Raw genomic sequence first — 27,041 nt, 5'->3', positions numbered from 1 at the left:
TCCTTAAAGACTTTGTGTTTAAAGACATACAAAGCATCAAATGCTGCTGGAGGACTACCAGACTCAAGGTTGCATGGAGATTTTTAACTCCTAAACAATAGATATATTCTCACTCATTTGAAACTAACTGGGAGCTTCTGCTTAATAAAGAAAACACTATCAAAATATTTGCTGGTGGGTACTGAAGCTAAGCCAAGCTGGAATTAATCCAGTATACATACACAATGCAGTGAGGATCAAAATAATGATGTGTACATTAATTTCTAGCACATTCCCACACAGTCAGAGCTTAGTGCCTCACACTCAAAGTTTAAAGATAGAAATTAGTTCTGTGAGGCAAAATCCAGCAGTGAATTTGATAATCTAGTGTGTGGGAACATGCTAAAAATTTCCATGATATACAGAGAACATTATTGTGCAAAGAAACTAACGTCAAGTTGAAATTACCTCTAAACTATATCTACTGTGGCTCTGTGTTTACAAATTGTGGAAAATGGTGTAACACGAAAACACTTACATGAAAAGCAGGTGAGGCCATAAAGTACTACCACAATAATGTCTACTTCCAACCAAAAGCAAGCATGGAAGATTAACTAAAATGATTAACTGAACAAATTTTTTCTTAAAACCCAAACAGGATCAGCTCTGTAAACTTTTCACTAAATATCAAATACATACACATAAACTACACACAAGCAAAGATACACTTCTCTATCTTTCACTTTATATATATATCATATATATATATATACATATATATATATATATATATATATGCATATGTATGAATATGTCTATATGTATATATATATCACTCTTTGTGTGTGTATGTGTGTGCATATATATATATGTATGTATGTATATACATACATGCTTATATATGAATATACATATGTAGATACATATATATATATATATATATATGTATATATATGTGGCACTCCGTCAGTTACAACAACTAGGGTTCCAGTTGACCCAATCAGCAGAACAGACTGCTCATGAAATTAACATGTAAGTGACTGAGCAATCCACAGACGCGTGTACCCTTAACGTAGTTCTTGGGGAGATTCAGTATGACACAGTGTGTGACAAGGCTGGCCCTTATGAAATACAGGTACAACAGAAACAGGAAGAATGAGTGAGAGAAAATTTTGGTGAAAGAGTACAGCAGGGTTTGCCACCACCACCTGCCAGAGCCTTGTGGAGCTTTAGGTGTTTTTGCTCAATAAACACTCACAACACCCAGTCTGGGAAGCGAAACCACGAACCTTTGATCGTGAGTCCGCTGCCCTAACCCCTGGGCCATTGCACCTCCATATATATATGAGTGTGTGCATACACATATACACACACACATATTGTAATTATGCACACATTAACACATACACACATGTATTGGTTTCAAATTTTGGTACAAGGCCAGCACACACATACATATCTAAAGATCTATATACTGCAGTATTATAAATCTCAACTGACTTTACCTCTTGGTTTCACACATGTGAGCATGGTGGGGAAAAACCCAGTTTTCCACAACATTCACAAACCAGATATGACATTTCCAAACAGTCAGTGGCAAAGAGTGATTGCCACACTCTTCCTACCAGTCCTTCTTATGAGTGCTGAGCTTGGTTTCTTCCCTGTGCTCTTGTGTATGAAAGTGATTGATAAAAATCAACTGAAATGGATCTATCATACTGAACTGTATAAATATGAATATACTGACCCCATTGACCAATATGAATATGTCAGATTTTTTCTGACTTATGGATTCTTAGATGACTGTATATATATTTGTATATTTAGATAAAGACAGTAATGGCCAGTCTATGGCGTTATCCTGGGTTTTGCATCCATAAAGTGCTTTGCTTTGCAGCATCACATTAGACCCTAATCACCAGTGGCCTATAACTTCTCTTCAAAGTGCAGGGAGAAACCTTTCACCTTTGCCTGCATGTTCAACAACTAGCCACGAGGTCTTTTCTCTGTCCACTTTGAAGAGGGGTTATAGGCCACTGGCCACTAGGGTCTGACAAGACACTGTAAAGCTAAGTGATTTATGGACACAAAATCCAGGGTAACCCCATAGGGTGGCCATAACCATTTTTATCTAAATACTCTTCTGCTCTATAACTTAGTGTGCTTCTTTTTCAGATTTATAATTTATACTGACAATATGCATTTATATATATATATATATATATATATATTCAAAATGTGACCGCATGTGTACCGTTGGCGATTTTTTTCCCTCTGTCTTCCCTTCTCTGGATCTTTCCTTCTATGTTTCCAACGAAGAGCACCGCTCGAAATGTTAAACCTTCCTTCTTTCCTTCCTTTCTGAGCGTTCAATAATACTATATTTGTTCCACGTCCTTGCGTTGTTGTGTTTTCTCTTTGTTTTCATGTTTGGATTAACTGTATATATATGTGTGTGCAAACACACACACATGCACACACACACCACATACACATGTACATAATACAATGGAGATCATACAGGTTTTGGTAAATTAACTTAGAAACACTTCCACAGATATTAGGCAAACAGGTTACTCTGAAAGAGCATGGTCCATACAAATATAAACAGTTATATTTTGATCTCAGGCATCGTTTAAATCTTTATATGTATGAATAGTATAATTACACGAAATATCGTTTAGTAAACAAATAAGAATGTATCACTCCAAATATCACTAAGCATGCTTCAATAGTGAGGTTGTTTATTAACAATGCAATGTACATAACATAATATTATGTAAATCCACATTGTTACATAGCCATGCATTTCATCAGGTGATATTCAGCCTTCAGTTAGCAAAGTATTTTGCTTTGTAAATAAACAACCATGTTATTGAAGCACATATAGTGATGTTTTGAGCTTTCTATTCTTATTTGCTTACTACATGTATGTGTGTGTGTGTGTAGATGTGTCTATGTATCTCTCTCTCTCTCTCTCTCTCTCTCTATCAATATATATATATATATATATATATATTATATATGTATATATATATGTATATATATATGTATATATATATATATATATATATATATATATACGCTGGTGGCACATAAAAAGCACCATCCGACCGTGGCCGTTTGCCAGCCTCGTCTGGCACCTGTGCCGGTGGCACGTAAAAAGCACCCACTACACTCATGGAGTGGTTGGCGTTAGGAAGGGCATCCAGCTGTAGAAACATTGCCAGATCAGACTGGGCCTGGTGCAGCCTTCTGGCTTCCCAGACCTCAGTTGCACTGTCCAACCCATGCCAGCATGGAAAGCGGACGCTAACCGATGATGATGATGATGATATATATATATATAAAAGCCTTATTACTGTTAAAAACAGTAATAATGGTGCAGTTAGCAAGACTTCTACCTTAATAGGTATAATATTAAATATTTGAATAAAAGAAGGGTGAAAATATTGCTTGCCAAAGATGAAAGCGAAAGCTTCAAGACCCACCAATCCTATGATAAATACACACACAAGCAATGCAATGAATACTTCAAAAAATAGGATGGAATCTATAGATGGGTATATATATACACATATCATCATCATCGTTTAACGTCCGTTCTCCATGCTAGCATGGGTTGGACGGTTCGACCAGGGATCTGGGAAGCCAGAAGGCTGCACCAGGCTCCAGTCTTATCTGGCAATGTTTCTACAGCTGGATGCCCTTCCTAACGCCAACAACTCCGTGAGTGTAGTGGGTGCTTTTTACGTGCCACCTGCACAGGTGCCAGGCGAGGCTGGCATCGGCCACGTCGGATTGGTGCATTTTACGTGCCACCAGCACGGAAGCCAGTCGAGGCGACACTGGCTTCGGCCATGATTCGGATGGTGCTTTTTACGTGCCACCGGCACGGAAGCCAGTCGAGGCAGCGCTGGTATCGGCCACGATTCGGATAGTGCTTTTTATGTACCACCAGTCCAGGGGTCCTGGCATCTGCCGGGTGCCAGTCATAGGATTGGTTCAATTTCGATTCCGATTTCGATTTCACTTGCCCCAACAGGTCTTCGCAAGCAAAGGGGGGTTGGCATGGGTGCCTGTTGTCGGATGAGGTTCGATATCGACTTCGCTTGCCTCAACAGGTCTTTGTGTGTCCAAGGGAGGAAAGGCTTGCATAGGTGGGCTGGACTCACTTGTCCTGCCTGGTCTTCTCATGTACAGCATATTTCCAAAGGTCTCAGTCGCTGGTCATTTCCTCAGTGAGGCCTAAAGTTCGAAGGTCATGCTTCACCACCTCATCCCAGGTTTTCCTGGGTCTACCTCTTCCACGGGTTCCCTCAACTGCTAGGGATTGGCACTTTTTCACACACCTATCTTCATCCATTCTCGCCACATGACCATACCAGTGCAATCGTCTCTCTTGCACACCACAACTGATGCTTCTTAGGTCCAACATTTCTCTCAATGTACTAACACTCTGTCGAGTATGCACAGACATTACACATCCATCGGAGCATACTGGCTTCATTCCTCGCGAGCTTACGCATGTCCTCAGCAGTCACGGCCCATGTTTCACTGCCATGTAGCATGGCTGTTCGTACACATGCATCATACAGTCTGCCTTTTACTCTGAGCGAGAGGCCTTTAGTCACCAGCAGAGCTAAGAGCTCTCTAAACTTTGCCCAGGCTATTCTTACTCTAGCAGTTACACTTTCAACGCACCCATCCCCACTACTGACTTGGTCACATATATACAGATATATATTTATATATATAAGTAACTATTTGGACTTTGGGTATACAGATAGTAGTATGCCAATCAAAGCACTTTCACTGTTTAGGCTACCTGATGTTATCCACAGTTTTGGTATCAGTATCACTGGATCTACCTCAGGAATTCTGCAGTGTTTGTCAAGTTTATTATGAATGAGGTAAATGGAAAATGGAGTTCACAAGAATATATATATATATATATATATTATATATATATATATATATATATATTACAGAGATGTACTTGCATAGTAAGTTACTTGATCTAAAATATTTTCACTGCTTTGAAACCATGGCCTGTTCACTGACAAAACTTTGTGCTTATATATATATGTGTGTGTGTGTGTATAGTAGAAATTATATGTACAAGTGCTACTGCTACTTTTAGACCTCCATGTAGATTTTCATAATCTAGTCTTCTTTCTGTATAGTAGGTAACTACTATACTGAGTAGTATTACCAGTTATGAGCTACACAATAAACAGGAAAAATAAGGATTAATACATGTTTATAATAAATTTCCTACACTTGTATCACAATTGTGGTTATTTGGAGCCCTGCAATAGAAGTTCTAAATATGCTCAGCAACAACAGATCCTCAAGGAACACTATACTATATCAAGCTACAGGTAACTAGTTATCTATTACATAGTACAATAAAGTATTCCTTGAGGATCTACTACAATTGAGCATCTATATGCGATGGAATTTTTAATGCAGGACTCCAAACAAGCATAATGGTGAAACACGCATTTAAGCTTTATTATAAACTTGTGTTTATCTTTATATTTACACACACACACTTATATGTAAAGATATGTGTGTGTGTGTGTGTGTGTGTGTGTTTAGATTTTGTATTTGGTTTGTAAGATTCTTTATGTGAATTCATGTGATGAAGCTTATTTTATTGTGTCTTTTAGTGCATTATTACTTGACACACTCACCAGTTTGATTTCCACTCATTTATCTTTTTGTTTTTTTCCGAATATTTTCATTATGTCTTGCAACCTTTTCAATAGTTGTTGAATTTGTCTGTTATCAGAGCTATGTTTCTGTCTTTCTTTTGTTTGTGAGCATGTGTGTGCGTCAGTGTGCATGTGTATACACATATGTATGTATGTATGTATGCATGTATGTATATGTATATGTATGTATGTGTGTGTATGCATGTCTGTGTGTTTGTGAGTGTGCGTGTCTGTCCATATTACCTATGTACCTATTTATCTTTTAATCTATCTGTTCACATACATATCTATTTACCTACACACACACACACATATATATATATACACATCTACATAACAGCCTACTAAGAAATCTACCTGTGTATATATAAACTCTGAGTTATGGGGTATGGCTACCTTCTATGTATATTTCCTATTTAGTACTGGGGATATTTCATTTATGAGGATGTACTCCTGTATTTGTCTGAGTGTTGGATCCTTCGGTTGCTTGGATAAAATGCAGATGTCAAGTTGACCCAGAGTGCCTCCATATTGGTAGAGTATGGAGGACTACTTTTTGTCGTCATATTATCTCAAGTGTTCATTTAGTCTCTCTGCAATGCTTCTAGATGTCTCACCTATGTATATCATGTTCTTGTCTTTACAAGCATCCTCTATGCACTAAATGCTGTAGACTACATTTCTAGTTCTACATTTAATGCCAGAGTTAATCTTACCATGCAGTTATCATTGGTGCATGTGGTTTTCTCAAAGGGGTATGTCCTACATAGTTGTGATCTGATTGAGCTCCCTGACTTTTCAAGGATCTTAATGTTGAGTTTGGCCTCCTTCAGAGCTTTCCTAAATCTTTGGGCTAGTTTTCCATGGTCTGTGGCTTCTACAAACATCACTCCTTAATATTTGTTGGTCTTGTACCACGTGTTCTCCCTGTTTGTTTTGTTACAAACTCTTTGTATCCTATTCCAGTCTTTATTTCTATATCTATGGCATGCACCACTGGTTTCATTACATATAATGCTATTTAATTTCTTTCTAGCTCCCTTGCATACCCAAACCCTATCTTTCTGTTCATATCCAGAGAATTGCATGTGGTGCATGAATTTCTGTACATTTTTCTTTATTTAATAAGGTTTGCACAGTGGAGACATGTTGTTCATTATCCCAACTAAGTCTGCTACAAGTATGTTGATTTTCATGTTGTGTGACAAAACTGAGTTCTTGTGAACAACGTATTTAGAAACTATGGATTTCATGTAATAGGAGTGGAGGAGCTGCACTCTGTTGTTCACAGTCTCTAACCAAAGTTCAGTATCAAGGACAGGATGTCTATTGTTAGGGTGCCTAGTGGGGTAATCTATAGTTACCTTGATACTTTGGTGGATGGAGTTAGCAATGTGCTGGATGCTCTCCATTATGCTCCTCTCGGTTTCCACATTACAGTTACTAGAGGTTGTCCTAACTAGAATATTTATGTCATCTACATACCTACAGTAAAGCAAAACAGTTGTGGATTGTTCTGCTAAGGATTGTTTAAGTTTTCTCTCCTGCCAGGTCATGAAGAGGCCAGCCACATCTCCGGCCACACAGACACCAATGGCTGCACCTTGAACCTTGATGTATAGTTTCCAGTGGTTCTTCAAGGTGGTTCTCATGCTAGCCCCTCTTGCATGTGCAATCATTCTTTTCACCTGACTCTTGTTCTCAGAGTCCTGGGTGGGTATGGTCCAGCCACTCCAGTGCCCTGCAATGATTTTCTTCACTGTTGAGGTGATGGCGGGTGGTCTTCTCCTCCGTGACCTGGTGGGGCAGAATCTACTAAGGTCATGGTTGACTAGGTAGTTACAGTCATAACTTAGCTTAAGGAAGCATCCCAGTTCCCATGTGTTGGCTGCACGGAACTCTACTTCATTCTCACATAATCTCAATGCATTTTTCCACATTAAAATCTGCCTATAGATAGGTAGAGTGAAACTACATTCTCACTACCCACTACACAACCTGGTGGTTGCAACTACTGATTCTACTGTGGAGAATATATTATATTCTGAATTTAGCATTTCATTCATTTTTTCCTGGCAAGATAGACTACTGCTGTTACTTATACTGCACTTTAGGGGTTTCTAAAGCATTTATGTGGTTCTAATGCTTCAAACTGAATTGAATACACACCCACACAATTACATACACATGCACACATACATATAGATGTACATGTACATATACCTATATATATTATTTATACTTATCTATTTTTATGCGTATACATGTTAATACACATATATATATATATGTACATGTGCATAAGCCCATACACACACACTTATATGTATATACATATATATTTATGTGCATACAAAGATATATGTGTTGTGTGAGTGTAAGTGTGCATTTTTGCCTTTGCATGTATTAGTTACAAACTTAGAATGTGAAGGATAAAAAAAAAATGGAAAGAAGATGCAAGAGATTACGTTATGGTACCAGGGCCCAAACTTTTAACAAACATCATTTAATAGAAACTAAGAAATGAATTTTGCATTTTTCTTTTTAGTAACAAACCACTGCAGTGAAATTCTGATTCAGTATGTCCATACTTGACCATATTTCATGACAGAGAAATGATTTTTAAAAGGTTAAAATAATACTTTAAAAAAAACCCATCCCCAGTCTGTTAATATATAATAATGATAATAAAAAAAAATCATTACAATTCTGTGTTTCAAGAAAATATTGCAAATAAAGTGATGTGTGAACTAAGATAATTGTACTGGAAAAATTTGTTGCAAAATACTACAAGGTTGTGCAGACACTGGATGGTGCAGGTGATAGGGGATATTTGACACAAAACTTTAGAGACACAGTAGCAGGATTCAGCAGAAGTTATCAAACAGGATAATTAATAATAAAGGATGGTAAAGGAGACATAATAAACCTTACTTTCTTTCTTGTAGCACTGAGAAACTCTTTGTGCATATCGGACCGCAGGTATCGATTATAGCTGTCACTTTTCATCAGTTTAAATATATGATTCTGTAACAAATCAAATAAATAAATATGAAGATAATATAGTGTGTGTGTGTGGATGCATACATAAATACATACATATATATATATATATATATATATATATATATATACGATAGAAAGAATAATACAGACAGATAATAAAGAAAAGTAGTTAATTGTTTGAGTTTACAAGGACATAATTTTTAGTTTGTTGCTCTAACATACGGCATTAGCCATTAAGGTATTCTGCATGTATTAATATATATTATCAAATCTAATGAACCATATATTTGTGTAGAGTTGGGGTGTACACTCAGAGATCTCAAAACAAATTGACATCACCTTCTCTGAAAGATTTATATCAAGAAAAAAATTACACCTTTTGATGAATTCCAATACTTAATCTAGAATTTAGTACACATTCTTTGTACACTATTCAATGATTTAATCTGTTGGGGTACCATACTATTGAGTAGAGTCCGCAAAATAAAACACTGTAATGATGGGTGTCTTTTAATTTTGAGATGTCTGTGTGAGTATGTGTATGTGTATATATATATATATATATCATCATCATCATCATTTAACATCCGCTTTCCATGCTAGCATGGGTTGGACGATTGACTGAGGGCTGGCGAACCAGATGGCTGCACCAGGCTTCAATCTTGATCTGGCAGAGTTTCTACAGCTGGATGCCCTTCCTAATGCCAACCACTCCAAGAGTGTAGTGGGTGCTTTTCTGTGCTACCAGCACGGGGCCAGTCAGGTGGTACTGGCAATGACCTCGCTCGAATCTTTTACACATGCCACCGGCACAGGTGCCAGTAAGGTGATGATGGTAACAATCATGCTCAAATGGTGTCTTTTACATGCCACCGGCACGGAGGCCAGATAGCCGCTCTGGCAATGATCATGCTCGGATGGTGCTCTTAATACCCTACTAGCATGGGGCTCGAGGGTTAGTAAGGTGACGCTGGTAACGATCACGCTCGAATGGTGCCTTTAAATTGCCACTGGCATGGAAGCCTCTTAGCCGCTCTGTCAATGATCACACTCGTATGGTGCTCTTTGCATCCAGCTAGCACGGACGCCAGTCATCGAATTTCATTTTGATTACACTTGCCTCAACAGGTCTTCACAAGCAGAGTTTTAGAGTCCAAAGAAGGAAAAGGTATGCATAAGTGGGCTGGTTACGCCTCTGGCATAGGCCATGAGATTATGGTCTCATTTGGCTTGCCGGATCTCACGCACGGTGTGTGTGTGTGTATGTATGTATGTATATATATATATATATATATATATATATATATATATATATGTATGTATGTATGTATGTATGTATGTATGTATGTATAAATATAGATAGATACATACATACATATATACATAGATAAAACTTACTTGGAAGGGGATGTGTGGAATTCAATCATACAATAATATAAATAATATATATATATATGCATATATACATACGTATATGTATATACTTACATCTATACGTATATATCCATATGTAGGCACAGGACATCACGAGAGGTGTACAATAAAAAAATATGAAGCATGCGTACATGGAACATGAACTATTCTTTCGAACAACGAAAGACACAAATGAAAAACAAACATAAAGAACAACCCTTCATCAGTTGTTGGCTATTTTTGTTGTCTCGTATTTATATGCTCGAAATACGAGACTAGAAAAATAGCCAACAACTGATGAAGGGTCGTTCTTTATGCTTGTTTTATTTTCCATTTGAGTCTTTCGTTGTTCGAAAGAATAGTTCATGTTCCATGTAAGCATGCTTTGTATTTTTTTTATTGTACACCTTTCGTGATGTCCTGTGCCCACATATGCATATATACGTATAGATGTAAGTATGTACATATACATTTGTATATATGCATATATATATATATATATATATATATATATTATGTATATGTATATATATATATATATATATATATATTATGTATATGTATATATATATATATATATTATGTATATGTATATATATATATATATATATATATATATATATATACACAAACATGTATATATATATATACACAAACATGTATAAATATACACAAACATGTATTTATATATATACATATGTATATACATATATATATGTATGTATATATACATACATATATATATATATGTGTGTGTGTGTGTGTATATACATATATATATGTATATATATATATATACATACATACATCATCATCATCATCGTTTAATGTCCGTTTTCCGCTAGCACGGGTTGGACGGTTCGACCGGGGTCTGGGAAGCCAGGGGCTGCACCAGGCTCCAGTCTTATCTGGCAGCGTTTCTACAGCTTGATGCCCTTCCTAACGCCAACCACTCCACGAGTGTAGTGGGTGCTTTTTACGTGCCACCGATACAGGTGCCAAGGGAATCTGGCATCGGCCACGATCGGTAGGTGCTTTTAACGTGCCACCGGCACGGAAGCCAGTCAAGGCGGAGCTGGGATCGGCCATGTTTAGATGGTGCTTTTTATGTGCCACCGGCACACAAGCCAGTCAAGGCGGCGCTGGCATCGGCCACGTTCGGATGATGCTTTTTATGTGCCACCGGCACAGAAGCCAGTCGATGCGGCGCTGGCATCGGCCACGTTCAGATGGTGCTTTTTATGTGCCACCGGCACAGGTATCACAACTACTATTTCCATTGATATTTTTTTCAATGTTCATGTACTTGACTCAATAGGTCTCCTCAAGCACAGCGGGATGTTCTGGTCAGCGGGATGTTCTGGTACATATATAAATATATATATATATATATACATACCTACCTACATACATACACACAGAGGAAAAATTACTGAGAAATGGTTCTTATTTATAAATCCATATTCATGTTTAAAAAAGCATGGAAATGGCTTAAAATATTTCTTTCTAATTTTGACACAAGGTCAATCATTTTCAGGGGAGGAGTCAAATCAGTTGAATTCACCTCAGTACTTGTGTGTGGTACTTTAGTTTATCAACCAACGCTAAGGATGACAGGATGAGAGGCAAATTTGATCTCAGCAGGATTTGATCTCGGAAAGTAGAAATGTAGGAGAAATGTTGTTAAGAGCTTTATCCAATGTGCTAGTGATTCTGCCAAGTGGCCATCTTAACGTTTTAGCATTCAAACAATTCTGTCAAATGTAATGCTTATTTATTCACATAGTTATGAATTAATTATGCATTATCTTGTAGCTTTGAGATGTTAGTGAGGTGACTGCTTATTTTTTGAATGGCATTGTAATGTAGTTTTGAGATGCCAGATCTGCCCAGTTTTAATGTAAAAGAGGGGTAATATTTGAGCTGGATATGCACAGTTGAAATGCTAAATGGTTAAATGACTTGAGTTAAAATCATAGTTCAAATATACCTGAGCTTCATCAAAGCAGTACCGATCAGGGTTATTTTCTATTCTTCGTCTTACCAGTTCAGCAATTGTACTATCCACATTAACTGGGTTATGACAACCAGGAGCAAGGAATTCTCTGTAAGAAAGAAAATACAATACAAATTCAATATGATAAAAACAGACATTATAATTGTTATTATTGCTTAGTCTCTGATATAGCCTTAATCAAGTAGACTGACAATCACAGGCATTCAAGTAATCCCTACATAGAAGGTATTTCCGGTTGTTCCTCTGACTCCACAATCCAACATATTTGTTTTCAATATAGTATGAGGGAGGATGAGTTTCTATTTCTAGCAAATCAAATGACTATATTTTGGTTCAGAATCTTTTCAGTTATTTATTCATTGATCAGAAAAGAACATATCTAAAGCAGCATTTTATGGCTGGATGCCATTCTTATCATTGAATCTAGCATGTTTCTGAAGTGAGTGATATTTTATTCCGCTGTTCTTTGAGAGTGCAGAGTAACTGGTCATCATGATAACAAAGAATGTAAACATTACTGCACTGTTTTGCTCAAGCAGTGACACAAGAGGCCAGACAATATTCACATAAATGCGCACCACACTCACGCATCCACACACACATATAGACACATATGCACAGACACACATATATACATGTTTATATGTGTGTGCATGTGTGTGTGTGTGTATATATATATATATTATAGATATAGGGTAGTAGAAGAATTAGTAGTTTTTGACTGCTATTTCTAAATTTTCGGGGTATGTGGTGAAGCAACATTAATCCCTTAATTATGTTTATATATATAATATATATATATATATATATATATATATATTATATATATATATATATATATATATATATTGTTGATACCACTATTTACATGCTATAATATATAGCTTTGTGTGATTCAAGATCCACAATTGCAAAAAAGAATTGTGTGTGTATGTATGCATGTGTGTGTGTATGTATGTATGTATGCATGTGTGTGTTGTGTGTGTGTGTGTGTGCATGCATGAATGTATGTATGACACCATCACAGGTAGTGGCATTCTTTTTCAATCTTCCATGAAAATGTGCTTGGTCATGGGGTAAATATTTACCTTGCTTCGAAACAGGTGAGTGTTGGCAACAGGAAGGACATCCAGCCATAGATAATTTGCTTCAATGAATTTAATCTGATCCATGCAAGCCTGGGATTGTGGACAGTAAAACAATGATGGTGATGATGAGGATGACAGGCTTCCACACAGTTTCCATCTACCAATATGACTAATATGAATTATATGATCATTGATTAGCCTGTGGCTAGAGTAGAAGATATTTTTTCTAGGTGCTGCATATTGTCACTGAACCCCAAACTATGTGGCTAAAAGTGAATTTGTAACCACACAACCATATCTGATATCATTATCATCATCATTTAACATCCGTTTTCCATGCTGGCTTGGACTGGACAGTTTGATAGGAACTGGCAAGCCAGAGGACTGTACCGAGCTCTACTGTATGTTTTGGCTTGACTTTTACAGAGTGGACTGGGTGCTTTTTTACGTGGCACAAGCACCAGCAAGGTCTGTTTTGGCATGATTTTTATAGCTGGTGTTATTAGACATTAGTTATTAAATGTTGCAGACATACTATTGATGATACTTTAGCTTTAACAGGGATTTCATTTTTGTACTTGTTTACAATGCAACCCACAAATTTGACCCTTATTTGTTGGTTTTGTTTCTTTCTTTTAAATTTTTTACACTGTCCATGCATAAACATGCTATATACATTAGTCTTTCAGAGGTCTTGGTAGTTTTGTTTGGAATAAGCTTTGCTAGCAAGCTCTAATAAGACTGAAATATGTGTGGAGTCATTCCCATAGCTACCAAACATAAGTTTCACCCATCCCCTACAGATCTCCATTTAATGTTTGGTCTGCTGAGTTATCTCCCTTACCTCTTTTGAAAGTAATTTTCATTAATACTAATGACTATTCCCATTACAATTAAAATTTCAGCTGATTAAAAATTATTTTTGGCTTATCATCTTAAGTATGATTGCCTAACTTAAAACCCACACACATATACACTGAAATATACAAACAAACATGCACATATATACACTTTAGAATTTACAACACCAAAAGGATTCATTAGGAAAGAGAAAGCTTGGTAAGTGATATATAGCTAATTCTTAATATACAAATTTGTTGCTAAGTTTTTGTTTACTTTTTTTATAATATGATGCAAATTTGCTTTAACTTTGCCAAGTTTCTGCTAATTAAATGTGTCTAACCTGTACCAGATGGCTTCCATCTGAACTAAACTCTTTCACAGCTCTCATACAGCTCTTAATTCCAGATTTAGTAGACATGAGGTTTTCAAAGCTAATTTCCATCACTTTTCAAAATAGATGTAAAATTGGTAATCAGAAGTAAGAATTCATAAATTCATCTATTTATCCTGATCCACCGAGTGTAAGAAGTTAAAAACAACAAGGCCCTTCCATTTTAGAATAAATAACTGAAATAAAAAAATTTGACAAAATTTCTGAGTGTGAAGCTCTTTAATCAAAATATTTGTGTTTTAGTGCAATGAGAGAAAAGTAAACTACAGACCTACTTTAAAAAGTAGTTTGATAAATGTTATTGCATTTCTAGTATCCTGCATAATTTAAGAGAAGCTAATATTTGATATTAAATTACTAAATTTTTTTTGTTATCATTCAATTGCTTTCTTTAGAGTACTGCAAGTGCATCTCCAAGAATGGGCTATAGTATCTATGTATCAACACAAACCTAAAACAAATTATGATAATTTCAGCTACAACACAAACACTGCTGAATGTGGCAGAAAGCAAGGACATGAAATATTAATGACTGAAATTTGTGACTATACAAGTTCAGGCAAGGCTGTGTGGTTTTGGATTTCACTTCATATCTATATGGTTATGGGTTCCATCTCTTTGTGGTATCTTGAGTAAGTGTCTTTGGCAATAGCCTAAGGCATCATCATCATCATCATCATCGTTTAACATCTGTTTTCCATGCTAGCATGGGTTGGATGGTTCCACCGTGGTCTGGGAAGCCAGGAGGCTGCGCCAGGCTCCAGTCTGATCTGGCAGTGTTTCTACAGTTGGATGCCCTTCCTAACACCAACCACTCCATGAGTGTAGTGGGTGCTTTTTATGTGACAGTGAATGAAATTTGGTATATGTAAACTGGGTTGGGGCAAGTTGTATATGCATACATGTGTGTGTGTATCCTTCCTTTGTGTGCCTTGACTGTTTGGTCACTGGAGCATTTGTTGATGATGACACAACCAGATTTTGCCACTTCTCAGTCTTCTACTGTCTTTGGTGAATTGGCAGAATTGAGGCCTGTACACCTATTACTGGCAAGATGCAACTGCCAGACACTAAACGTACTACCTCGGTTCAAAGCTCCTTATATGTATGCATTTATGTATGCATCTGTCTGTCTGTCTGTCTATCTATCTATCTATCTGTCTATCTCAAAATTAAAATCAAAATTGATCAACATCAATGGAATTTGGAGCTGTGATACCAGTGCTGGTGGCACGTAAGAGAACCATCCGAACGTGGCCATAGCCAGCGCAGTCCTGATTGCCTCTGTGCCGGTGGCACGTAAAAAGCACCATCTGATCATGGCCGTTGCCAGCCTCATCTGGCCCCTGTGCCAGTGGCACGTAAAAGGCACCATCCGATCATGGCCATTTGCCAGCCTCGTCTGGCATGTAAAAAGCACCCACTACACTCACGGAGTGGTTGCTGTTAGGAAGGGCATCCAGCTGTAGAAACACTGCCAGATCAGACTGGGCCTGGTGCAGCCTTCTGGCATCCCAGACCCCAGTTGAACCGTCCAACCCATGCTAGCATGGAAAGCAGACGTTAAACGATGATGATGATGATATATATATATATATATCATCATCATCATCATCATCATATATATAATTTCAAAAATTTAACAAAAACACAGCAAATGGAAAAATTAACAAAAACATAACAATCAGAAAATTTGCAGTTAATTCTTCATCAGTCAACATTCAAAAGATCCTAACAATTTCACACCTTTTAACATTGATATTGTTCACTTTTGGCAATCCCAATAGCACAACCAAATGAGCATACAGGAAAATGACAAAAACAAACAGAAAATAAAATATTTATAACTATTCGTAATAACTATTTGTATACAACAAAAGAAAATGAAGATGTCCTGTAAGACAAGAGATGAGAGAGAGGCAGATAGAATGTCATAATGAAAGAAGTAAACAAACCATGTAGAAAAAGTGTAGGAGCACAAGGAAACATGACCAACCTGGTCAATGGTAAAGCAAAAGAGGATGAGAGAGGTTGAAATGGTCACGAGTCATGTGGTAGTGGTGCATGCATACATGAATGGATTTCCATTCACTTCCAAAGAATGAGGTTCTAATAGTGTTTATGGATGATCATTCCACTTACACTTGTTACCTTAACACAATGATTAAGCACTTAACTTTGATTGTAACAAAGCTGGCCTTTGAATTTCAAGTACAGGCTATCCGATAGGATCCTACATAATTTCCCTCATGAGGCTTGGGTCAACCCAAGGCTATAATAGAGGGCTCTTCCTGAAGGTGCCTGCCCCACAGTTAAATTAAGTGCAGAACATCACATGTGAACCTCTTGGAGACATACTTCTATACATACAAAAAAAGGAGGATCAAAGATCCTTACCAAGTCATTAGCTCATAAGCCTGGTTTCCCAGATTCTGAGAAATATAAATTCCCTCTTGGACAGGACATCAGCCCATCACAGGATTATTCATTTTTGTCAGCTGAGTGGACTTGAGCAACATGAGGTGATGTGTTCTGCTCAAAAATACAATGAATGAATAGTCCAGGAATCAAAACCACAATCTTACAATCATGAGTGCAACACACTGACCACTAAGTCATGTGCCTCAACCTTATAATGTATACATATACTTAAATAGTATTATATACATATACTTAAATAGCATTATATACATATACTTAAATAGCATTATATATATATATATATATATATATATATATATATATTCTCTTGTTTCAGTCATTTGACTGTGGCCATGCTGGGGCATTCCCTTGAAGTATTTTAGTTGAACGAATTGGCCCCAGTACATTTTTTTTTGAGCCTGGTACTTATTCTACTGGTCTCTTTAGCCAAAACATCAGTTGTCAAGCAATAACGTGAGACAAAGACAAACACACACACAACACACACAAGCATATGAAGAGGCCAGGATAACACATGCAAGACTCAAGAAAGATTTAAAGAAGAATGTTGCAATCGAGAAGGTGAATCTCGGTGACACAGTTTGTGACAGACCTTGTTTTTCTTTTGCTGGATTCAAATCTCATTTGTGAACCCATGAAAAATGAACCTCCACCAACTATTCTGCCTATATATCTGTGCACACCTTTCAATGCCGTGTGTGCCATAAGATCTTCAAATCTAACAGAGGCCTCAAAAGACATTTTAAGATCCTGAAAGATCAGAACTTAACTGCTGCTCTTGGTGGTCCAAATCAGATATGCAATCTATGTAGGTGTCTTTTCAGTGCATTGTCTGGTTTTAAAAAAGCCACATCAGACACCATGATGGATCTAAGGTGTAGGTACGAGAGGTGGTCAGACTCTGCATAAGGCATAAACAACCACCATATATATATATCTAAATATATATATATGTGTGTGTGTGTGTGAGTGTATACATATATTATGAGCTTCATTCAGTTTCTGTCTTCCAAATCCACTCACAATCTTTTGGTCAACCTGAGGCTATAGCAACCATGTGGTTGGAAAGCAAACTTCTGTCCATACAGCCATGCCTGCATCTATGTAGTAAGAATTTATGGGGTGCACTTTCTGATTACAAATGTGGATGAAATTAGGTGGAAGTTTCCAGAAAACAGAGTAGCTGTGATCTACTTACTTATATATATCTAGAACTCTGGTGTTTACTTCTCTCAGGGATAATCCTCTCAGATCTTTACATGCTAACCAAAATCTGGAAAGAAAAAAAAGGATTGAAAATATTCAGTTCTATTTAAGAACCTATTTGTTTTGCACAGCAGCAAAGATGTTACTAAAGAAAGTGTGAAATTCTATGAGAAGGGAAGAATAAAAAGAAGAACTAAAACAAAAACAAATAAAATATGGTAGCAAAAAATTTAAGAAAAGGATAAAATGCCTGGTGCAAGTTAGAATTCATTATATTTTGTATTACACCGTAGGAGGGATTGGAGAAAATCCATAGCATTTCTAAGAGATCAAGAAATAATTATAACTTTTTTCCAAAATATAAAAATAAACCTCAAATCTGAAAAAAAATAAGAGAAATTATTCAGCACAAGTTAATTTTTTTTTTTACATTTTGCCTTAAACAACAGTTGGAAACTAAGAGAATCCATAAAATTTTATGACACCAAGGAATGATTTTTTTCAAGAATTGCAATTTTAGATTTTTAAAAAAATGACACACAGACAAAGATTGTTTTTCAGGCAGAAGAAGAAGAAGAAGAAGAAGAAGAAGAAGAAGAAGGAGGAGGAGGAGGAGGAAGAGGAGGGGGAGAGAAAATAGTGCTGGAAGGAAAGAAGTGGGAAGGGGAAAGGGGGAAGCAGAGGAGGGGAGACAAAAGAGAGGAGAATGAAGTGGGTGGGGGAGCAGGCCCTAAATTAAATCAGTTTTCTTTCATTGAGTGTCTCCAACTGAGATGTATTTTATAACATTGCACCAAGGATTTCTGCTTCAACCTAGCTTTGGTACTTCCTCAGGTTAATGTTGTGTATCTTTGCAAAAAACCATCAACGTAGTAGTTGAATGGTCTTCATCCTCTATTGGGTTGTAGAATTCACCAAAATATAACATCCAATATTGCCTGATGTTCGGTACAATAATAGTAACCAGTAAAACCTACTCTGTATTGAGCAACAATAGTAGAGATGGATAGAATGAAACAATAAATCTTCTCTTTAATCCTGTGTCCATATCATATGAAGTTATGAAAAGTTTGGTATACTACACAGCTGCACAGGTGTGGCTGTGTAGTAAGAAGCTTGCTTCCAAACTACATAGTTCTGGGTTCAGTCCCATTGCATGGCACCTTGGGCAAGTGTCTTCTGCTATAGACTTGGGCCTTCCAAAGCCTTGTGAGTAGATTAGGTAGACAGAAACATATACACATATATACAAACATATAAATGTATGTATCTTAGTGTGTGTGTCATTGTGTCGGTTTCTGCATCCCCACCACCACTTGACAACCAATGTTGGTGTGTTTGCATTCTCATAGCTTAGCAGTTCGCCAAAAGACACTGTTAGAATAAGTATCAGGCTTTAAAATAAAAAAATATCCTGGGGTTGATTTGTTTGACTAAAACCCTTCATTCAAGGTGATGCTCCAGAATGGCTGCAGTCAAATGACTGAAACAAGTAAAAGATTAAAGATGAAAAATATGTTCTTTTTTATTGCCAAAGTTTTATTTCTATAGAGGAGAATTCTCTCTACATAACCTGTATAAATCCAGCTTCATTGAAATTAAGTAACTTAATAATTGCATGATGGTTTGAAGTTTGTTATAGCCACTTCATGTCTTTACCTTGTGTATCAGGAAGTCTTTCATATGGTCAGCAACATAGAAGCCAAGGTTTTTGAAGTCAGTGACCTCCTTCAGTTGTATACCATCATTGGAACAATAGTTATTTACAGCTGCTCAATTCATCTAGCTGCATATGGGTAGGATGTATACAGAGAAAGACTTCTTACAAATGTACTCCATCTGAGATATGACCTTGTAGAGCTCACTTGAAAGTTTTCCTTTCAATCAGAAGAAGGCAGAATGCAAATGGATGATATTCTCTATTTGCAATAGATTTTCATTTTATCTAAAGGAGAAACTTGTCATTTCTATGTTGATTTACAAAATAAAATGAAGTGTCAAGGGCAAGGTTGAGGAATTAAAATGAGAAAAGATTAACTCACACAAAATAAATTAAAATACAAAACAGAAAAATTTTTAGTTAACAAAGAGGAAAATTAATTCATTAAAAAATCAAGAAGGCTTACTTAAGATTTTCTCCACTGAATTCCTTATCAAGGAACTTACTAAACTGTTCAACTCCAGCCTGGTCAGTGAGAACCTCTTCAATAGTAAAACCCCACCGTTTCACACGCCGTGGTGGAATGTCTTTGGGATTTCTGCAAATAAGAGAAGAAAAAAAAAGACTTAATCCTCATTCCCCACAAAAATGATTAAACTCAAGGAATGATAAATAAAATTAAAAAATCTTTTCATGTATTCCTCCTTCCTGTTTTCTTTCACAACTACAATGGCTTTTGGTTTCATAAACATTGATGGATATATACATCTCTTCTAAAACATCAACTTAAATCTATGGAATATGGAATATACATCTGGTATCTCTCCTGTTACACAATAACTATCCCGCTACAACAACCCTTATTGTAAACCCTTCATTTCATTATTCATTGCCAATACATTTTTTTTTTTTTTGATTAGCACCAAGTCATCCCTGATCAAAAGCATTCTGGTTATAACCAAAATATTTTTTTCTATATCAAGAACTGTATTATCCAATATGTTCTTCCATTTTTTCACAAAATTGTAGGGAATGAGTAGAGAGAAATTTGACTGCTATAACTCATTGGACACTGCATCCTTTAAGGCCCTCATGCTTTCCGAAATCCGCCGAAACTACACATGATTATGTATACACTTTAGATGAGTTGTAGTGCACCTGAGCACTGTACACAATTATTATTATTATTATTATTATATTATTATGTATTCATGTATTTATAAGATAGTTATTAGTTTGGTCTTTCTTGCTTTGTAAGAACAGGGTTTCCAAGAAAGAATGCATTGGATCACCTCCTTATTTCAAATTTGCTGCAAATGTTTTTGATATTCTTTTCAAGATAAACTGCATTCTTCTTCTTCCTCTTTTCTTCTTCTTCTTCCTCTACTTCTTCTTCTTCTACTTCTTCTTCTTATCATTATTATTTAAAGGTGATAAGTTGGCATAACCGTTAGCATACCAGGCAAAATGTGTAGTGACATATTGCCCATCTTTGCATTCTGGTTTCAAATTCCACTGAGATCAGCTTTGCCTTTCATCTTTTCTGGGTCAATAAGATAAGTACCAGTTGAGTACTGGGGCCAATGTAATCATCTACCCACCTCCCCCAAAATTGATGGCCTTGTTCCAAAATTTGAGGTCATTATTTAGCAGACAAACCATTCAGTGAGCAGTTTTCTGTTAGTAGCTAAATGATATTTATATATGTGAATCCCAGTTTGTGTCGTTTTTCTGATATATTACATCTAATTTACTTTATATGCTTTATTCATTTAGTAGTACTCACTTCTCTAGTAAATGAATTTATAATAAGACCAAGTACTTGAAGCATGTTAGAATTTATGAAAAAATTCAGGTATTATGTTGACTTAAATTAGTCATGTAAAAGTCCTCAGGTTATTATCATCAACAACAAATATAAAAGGAAATTAAGGAAATAAGTAGAGTTGATCATATCAACCCCAGTGATTGGTATGTTATTGATTGATTGGTATGTTAGTCTATCAATCTTGAAAAGATTGACAGACTTAGTTGACTTCATGCTATTTAAACTCAGAATGAAAAGGGTTCTCACAAAATAATGCAATGCATTATGTCTGACACTCTACTGATTCTCCTAACTCATCACACTTAAATCCAAATAAAAATATTAATAAAAATGATTTCTAAATACAGCACAAAACTACAAATGTGTAGAGTGTACTTAAATAAATAAAGCTCATTACAGTACTCTTATTTATACTATAAATCCCTGAAAGGTGAAAGGAAAAGTTAACTTTGATAGGAATTGACTTCAGAATGAAAAGGGCTGTAGTTAAATAATGCAAGGCATTTTTCTGACACTTTAATGATACTGCCTATCCATATCTACAATCTTATAATAATGGCTATGTGTCAATACATATATATGTCACAAAAATCACATCTTCTATCACCTCTGTTAGTTGAACTATAGAAATTTCAATCACTAATAATTTCAAGAGTGAAAATATCAACATGTTAAAACACAAGATTGAACCATAGACCTTTAGATCTTTAGTCTAACATTCTGAGCAGTTTTAACTATCTATAAATTGTCAGATAATTTGTAGACATATATATGCACTAAGAATATTTTGCTAAAGTATGCAAAACAAAATACTTTAAATAATGGATGAGAACAATCTTATTCTAAATAAAAAAAAACTATTCAAAATATATATTGTTTTTTATACCAAATTACACCAGTCTTTCATAAGCTTTTGATTTGTTTGAAATCTATATATTTACATAAATAATAGATGAATGGTAATTTTAGAAAATGCACTTTTTAACATTGAACACTTTTAGCAGCAGACATGTTGAATCTTGTTAAATATTCACAATTCAGTAGTCACTTGACCAGTTGAAAAATGCAGCTAAATCTCCACAAATCATACCTTTAATTAAAGGCTTCACTGAACAATATAGTTCCTGATGTTGAAGTTGCCACAAATGAGGAGAATGCTGCAAATGGAATGCTGTTCATCAAAGAGCTTCAATAAAGACAGATCTGGGATTAAACAACACCAAAGTTTACTTCAAGCCAGGAGAGTAAGGCTTCTCTTTTTCTCTTTCTGATATTACCTCCTTATAACTAGAACCACACATTTATCTATTCCAAACCCCATGCCAGTCTAGGCCAATGAATCTAAAACTTATTAACATCATCATCAGTATTATTATTGCTGTTGTTGTTGTTGTTATTTATTACATAGGTATAATATGTGTGGAGGGGTTAATTGATTAAACTGACTTCAATATTTGACTGGTACTTAATTTTATTGATCCAGCAAGGATGAAAGGCAAACCTGACCTTAGGGGGATGAAATAATTATATCAAGAATAATGTTTGTTTTGCTTATAACTGAGGCCCTATACATATATACAACAGAATAAAAATGCTGTCTTAGCATTTGCAAATAAGCTGCTTTCACAAACGTCTGTAAGATTTTCAACTTAGCTCAACATATATTTTGGTGTAATCAGTAGTTATTAACTTCAATGTCAGATTTGATTGAGAGTTGGCTGAGCTGTTTGGTCCAAAATATATATAAAAAATAACCAGGGCTATATAAAATTTATCTGATGAATTTCATATAAAAAAGCAAACAAGTTTCTTTAAAGCATCACATGTTCAAGGTAGTCCCCTTCCTCCTAATTTACAGAACCTTAGATTGTTTATGTATATATTTATGAATTTCAACTTTGGTGGCATAAAAGGGATCAAATTTAAATGAAAGCAACATACACAGTTTTTTCCTGCTCCCAGAATTCTATATTATCAGAGATCCAAGGATTCGATGGTTCAGGGGTTGTGCTGAAGGCATCAAATTCTGCATATTGTTCACAGTAAGCAATGAAGCTGAAAATACCAAAATAAAAGAAATAAGTTAAATCATAGCAACAATATATTTACCAAAGGAATGTCAAACATCCAAGCCTATTGATACAATCCAAGCAAAGAATATATATAAATTCAGTATTACCAAATGGTTTTATTTTTGATTTATATATATATATATCATCATCATCATCATCATTTAATATCTGTTTTCCATGCTGGCATGGGTTGAATGGTTTGACAGCAGCTTGTCAGCTGGAGAGCAGCCTAGACTCCAATTGTGTGTTTTGACACGGTTTCTATGACTGGTTTCCCTTCCAAATACAAATCACTTTACAGAGTGTACTGGTGCTTTTTACATACAACTGACATAAGTGGTCTTACATGGCACTGGCTTAGGTGCATTTTGTGTTGCACCAGTATGGGTGCATTTGCATTGCACTGGGACAGGTGCTTTTTATGTATAATGTATGTATGTGTGCATACATATACAAGAGATTTCAGCTTACAATAGAAACCAAAGTGTTGATATAAAGCAGTCATCTTTTCTTCTTAAAATAGAATATTTTTCAACTAAATATAAAGTTACATAGATATTTTCTAGTGCCTGCCTTTCTTGTTACCTATTGTGGATGCAGCTTAAAATGGTTCTTGAACTTATGACATCGTTTGCACAAATAGAAAATCCTTTCTAATATAGCACAAGCATGGCTGTATCATGAAGATGTTTGCTTTGTGACCAAGTGGTTGTGGGTATAACCACACTGTGTAGCACCATGAGTAAATGCCTCCTACTATAGTTCTGGGTTGACAAATGCAGTTTGTGTAACAAGGGATAGTACTAAACTTATCCATATTTCAATCCCTTTACCCTATATAGCATCATTCTTACCCCTAAACCTGTGTACAAGGCATTCTCTCAGACCTGCTTATATCCAGTACACACTTCCATGACCCTTTCTCTGTACAACCACTTGTTATTGACACCCACAAGTGACTATCTTCAGTAGTATCCATCACTGTCTGTCCCTTTCATCCATGTCACCCTAATTTCTCTCTCTCTCTCTCTCTCCCATCATACTTTTACTCCTTTACTCGCATTTCTATTATCTTTCCTTCTCTGTAATGTAGCCCTAAGTGAATAAACAAATCCTAAATTAGTGGGAACTCTTTAATTTAAGGAGGTGCAAGACAACCCCACTTTACAGGCATACTTTGTAAAGTGCTTGACAAATGCCCACCACTTCACAACATGTATTAGTTGTGTTGTTGATCAAACCCTTTAGTCTTGTAGATGACATAACAATCTGTCTAGTACAATTTCTACAATAAAATGCACCCAGTACCTTTTGTACAATGGCTGGTGATAGGAATGGCATCCAACAGAAAAAAACCAAACCCAAACTGAAATGTACAAATGAAATGTGGTCCTGCAGCCCATCTAGGAGGGGAGTAACTCTGAATAAAATTGACAGCAATTTGGAAAGTATGTATATGATGATTTTATATATATATATATATATATATATATATATACACACACACACACACATATGCAATACTATATAAAATGTATATATAACTTTCTAAAAGTAAGCATCAGCTACTAGTGATGACAAGACACCCTGAAGCTATATCTAGGCATATATTTTTTCATGCACATCAAATATTCCACACACTACCTTTTACAACATTTATTGGATGGTGGTATTTCTTTCTTTGTCTTCAAAGTGATACTTGAAGACATTGATAAATGTTTTGTTAGAAAGAAAAAGTCATGTATTCTGTCCTTTTAATGTTATCTTTCTTATTGCCACTTTCACTATATCCAACAGCTAGTGGAAAACTATCTAACTCTACCTCTAAAGCAAAGGCTGTAAAATAAACTTCGAATTGGACTGAGATGACAATCAGATGTAGCTTACAAGTAATAACAGCCATTCAATGATTTATAGACACAATGGAAATAAATGAATGATTTTTTTTTCTCCATATCTCAGACATAGCCAGCAGGCAGCACTGTTGTAGCTGCAGAGTATATCTCCAGCTGGCAATGCATCATGGCAGCACTTTCAAGTGAAATATTTTGAAAAATTATCCATTATTTGTAATCCAAAGAAATTTTATAAGAAGCTTTCAGCACATTTCCTCAACACCAGAGTATGTCTCTATTCATACCCTCACTTAAAGCACTACTAAATATAAGCATTGATTCCTGACTAACTGCACTGCCCAGATGACAGAACAATTGGTAACATTTCAAATTCCAAGTGCCTGTCCTCAGTTTATGCTCAGTCATGTGGAAAAGTTGTAAAAAGTTTTTACAACCACTACACTTGCTCACTATCCAGGAATATCTGCAGTTATCTGTGAGTTGGTGCATGCTTGTGCATCTTTAACCTCAGCAGCACATGTTTTCCAACAGAATGATTATTGACAAAGAAATATATCTCAGAATGGGATCTAAACAAAGGAATGCATTCCATTCACAAGACTGAGATATATTCCTTTGAGATAAAAGAGAACAAAACAACAGATGTTCCAGTCTGGTTTGATATTCCTTGGGGTAAGGCACAACAGTGAAGCAACTAAATCAATGTATGCATGTTGCCATCTCTTCCCAACCTTTCAGAGAAAGATTTCTGTCAGTTCATTTCTAATAATGAGAAGCAGAAAAGAAAAAAAATTGTTTCTTTATATAAGTAAACAATAAAGTCTAAACTAGAAACTAATTACACTGAGGTAAAAAAAAAGAATAAAAAAACAGTTGAAAAAGTCTAAAACAAAATCACAATGGAACTATAAAAATATTGCCAATAAATACAATTTTAGTAAAAACCTTTCTATAATTAGTTAGACAAAGAATAAGGGAGAATCATGAAAGAAACCAAAAATGGCTCAAAAATTCCAAAATAAAGACAGAAACTGGAGATCTGATTTTTAGCAGCTCAAGATCGATATCTAGTCATTAAAAAATCAACAAAAATAAGATGGTAAAATAAGAGGTTAATATTAACTGCAAGAACTATGCAATAAGCATAAAGAAACAATTAACCACATCATTTCTGGCTGTCCAGCACATGTAGAGACTGGATATACCTACAAGCATCACAAGGCATATAGTTTTATCTTATGAATAATGCAGACATTTTCTCATGAAAACTGAAAATACATAACAGGAGCACACACCAAATACTAGGTGGCAATGATATAGCTACCATACTCTAAGAATTCTTGTGCAGGTTGTGAGGATGTGTTGTCAGTTGGAGACATACTCTGCAATTATAGTAGTGCTGCCAAATGGACATGTCTGAGAGATGAGAAGAACATCTTCCATTTACATGCATAGTGTCCATAAATCACTGATTAGTGGAATTTTGCTGAACAGCTGTTATTGCTTGGTGGATGAATCTG

At 35.7% G+C, this 27,041-nt stretch overlaps 1 protein-coding gene across 7 annotated transcripts in view; it reads right to left on the bottom strand.

Annotated features, from left to right (window-relative positions):
- Positions 1 to 27,041, bottom strand: part of LOC115209264 (regulator of G-protein signaling 7) — a 496,388-nt gene that overhangs the window by 103,900 nt on the left and 365,447 nt on the right. For all 7 annotated transcript variants that reach the window (XM_036501194.1, XM_036501193.1, XM_029777562.2 and 4 more), the window contains 5 exons: positions 23,535 to 23,648; positions 20,232 to 20,363; positions 18,098 to 18,172; positions 12,109 to 12,223; positions 8,634 to 8,726 (listed from right to left, as the gene is read on the bottom strand). In XM_036501194.1, coding sequence (XP_036357087.1) covers positions 8,634 to 8,726; positions 12,109 to 12,223; positions 18,098 to 18,172; positions 20,232 to 20,363; positions 23,535 to 23,648 — 529 coding nt within the window. The remainder of the gene's footprint in view (positions 1 to 8,633; positions 8,727 to 12,108; positions 12,224 to 18,097; positions 18,173 to 20,231; positions 20,364 to 23,534; positions 23,649 to 27,041) is intronic.

Source organism: Octopus sinensis, linkage group LG3 (genome assembly GCF_006345805.1).
Source record: "Octopus sinensis linkage group LG3, ASM634580v1, whole genome shotgun sequence".
NCBI classification, from domain to species: domain Eukaryota; kingdom Metazoa; phylum Mollusca; class Cephalopoda; order Octopoda; family Octopodidae; genus Octopus; species Octopus sinensis.
This window is presented reverse-complemented; position numbering and strand designations above follow the sequence as displayed.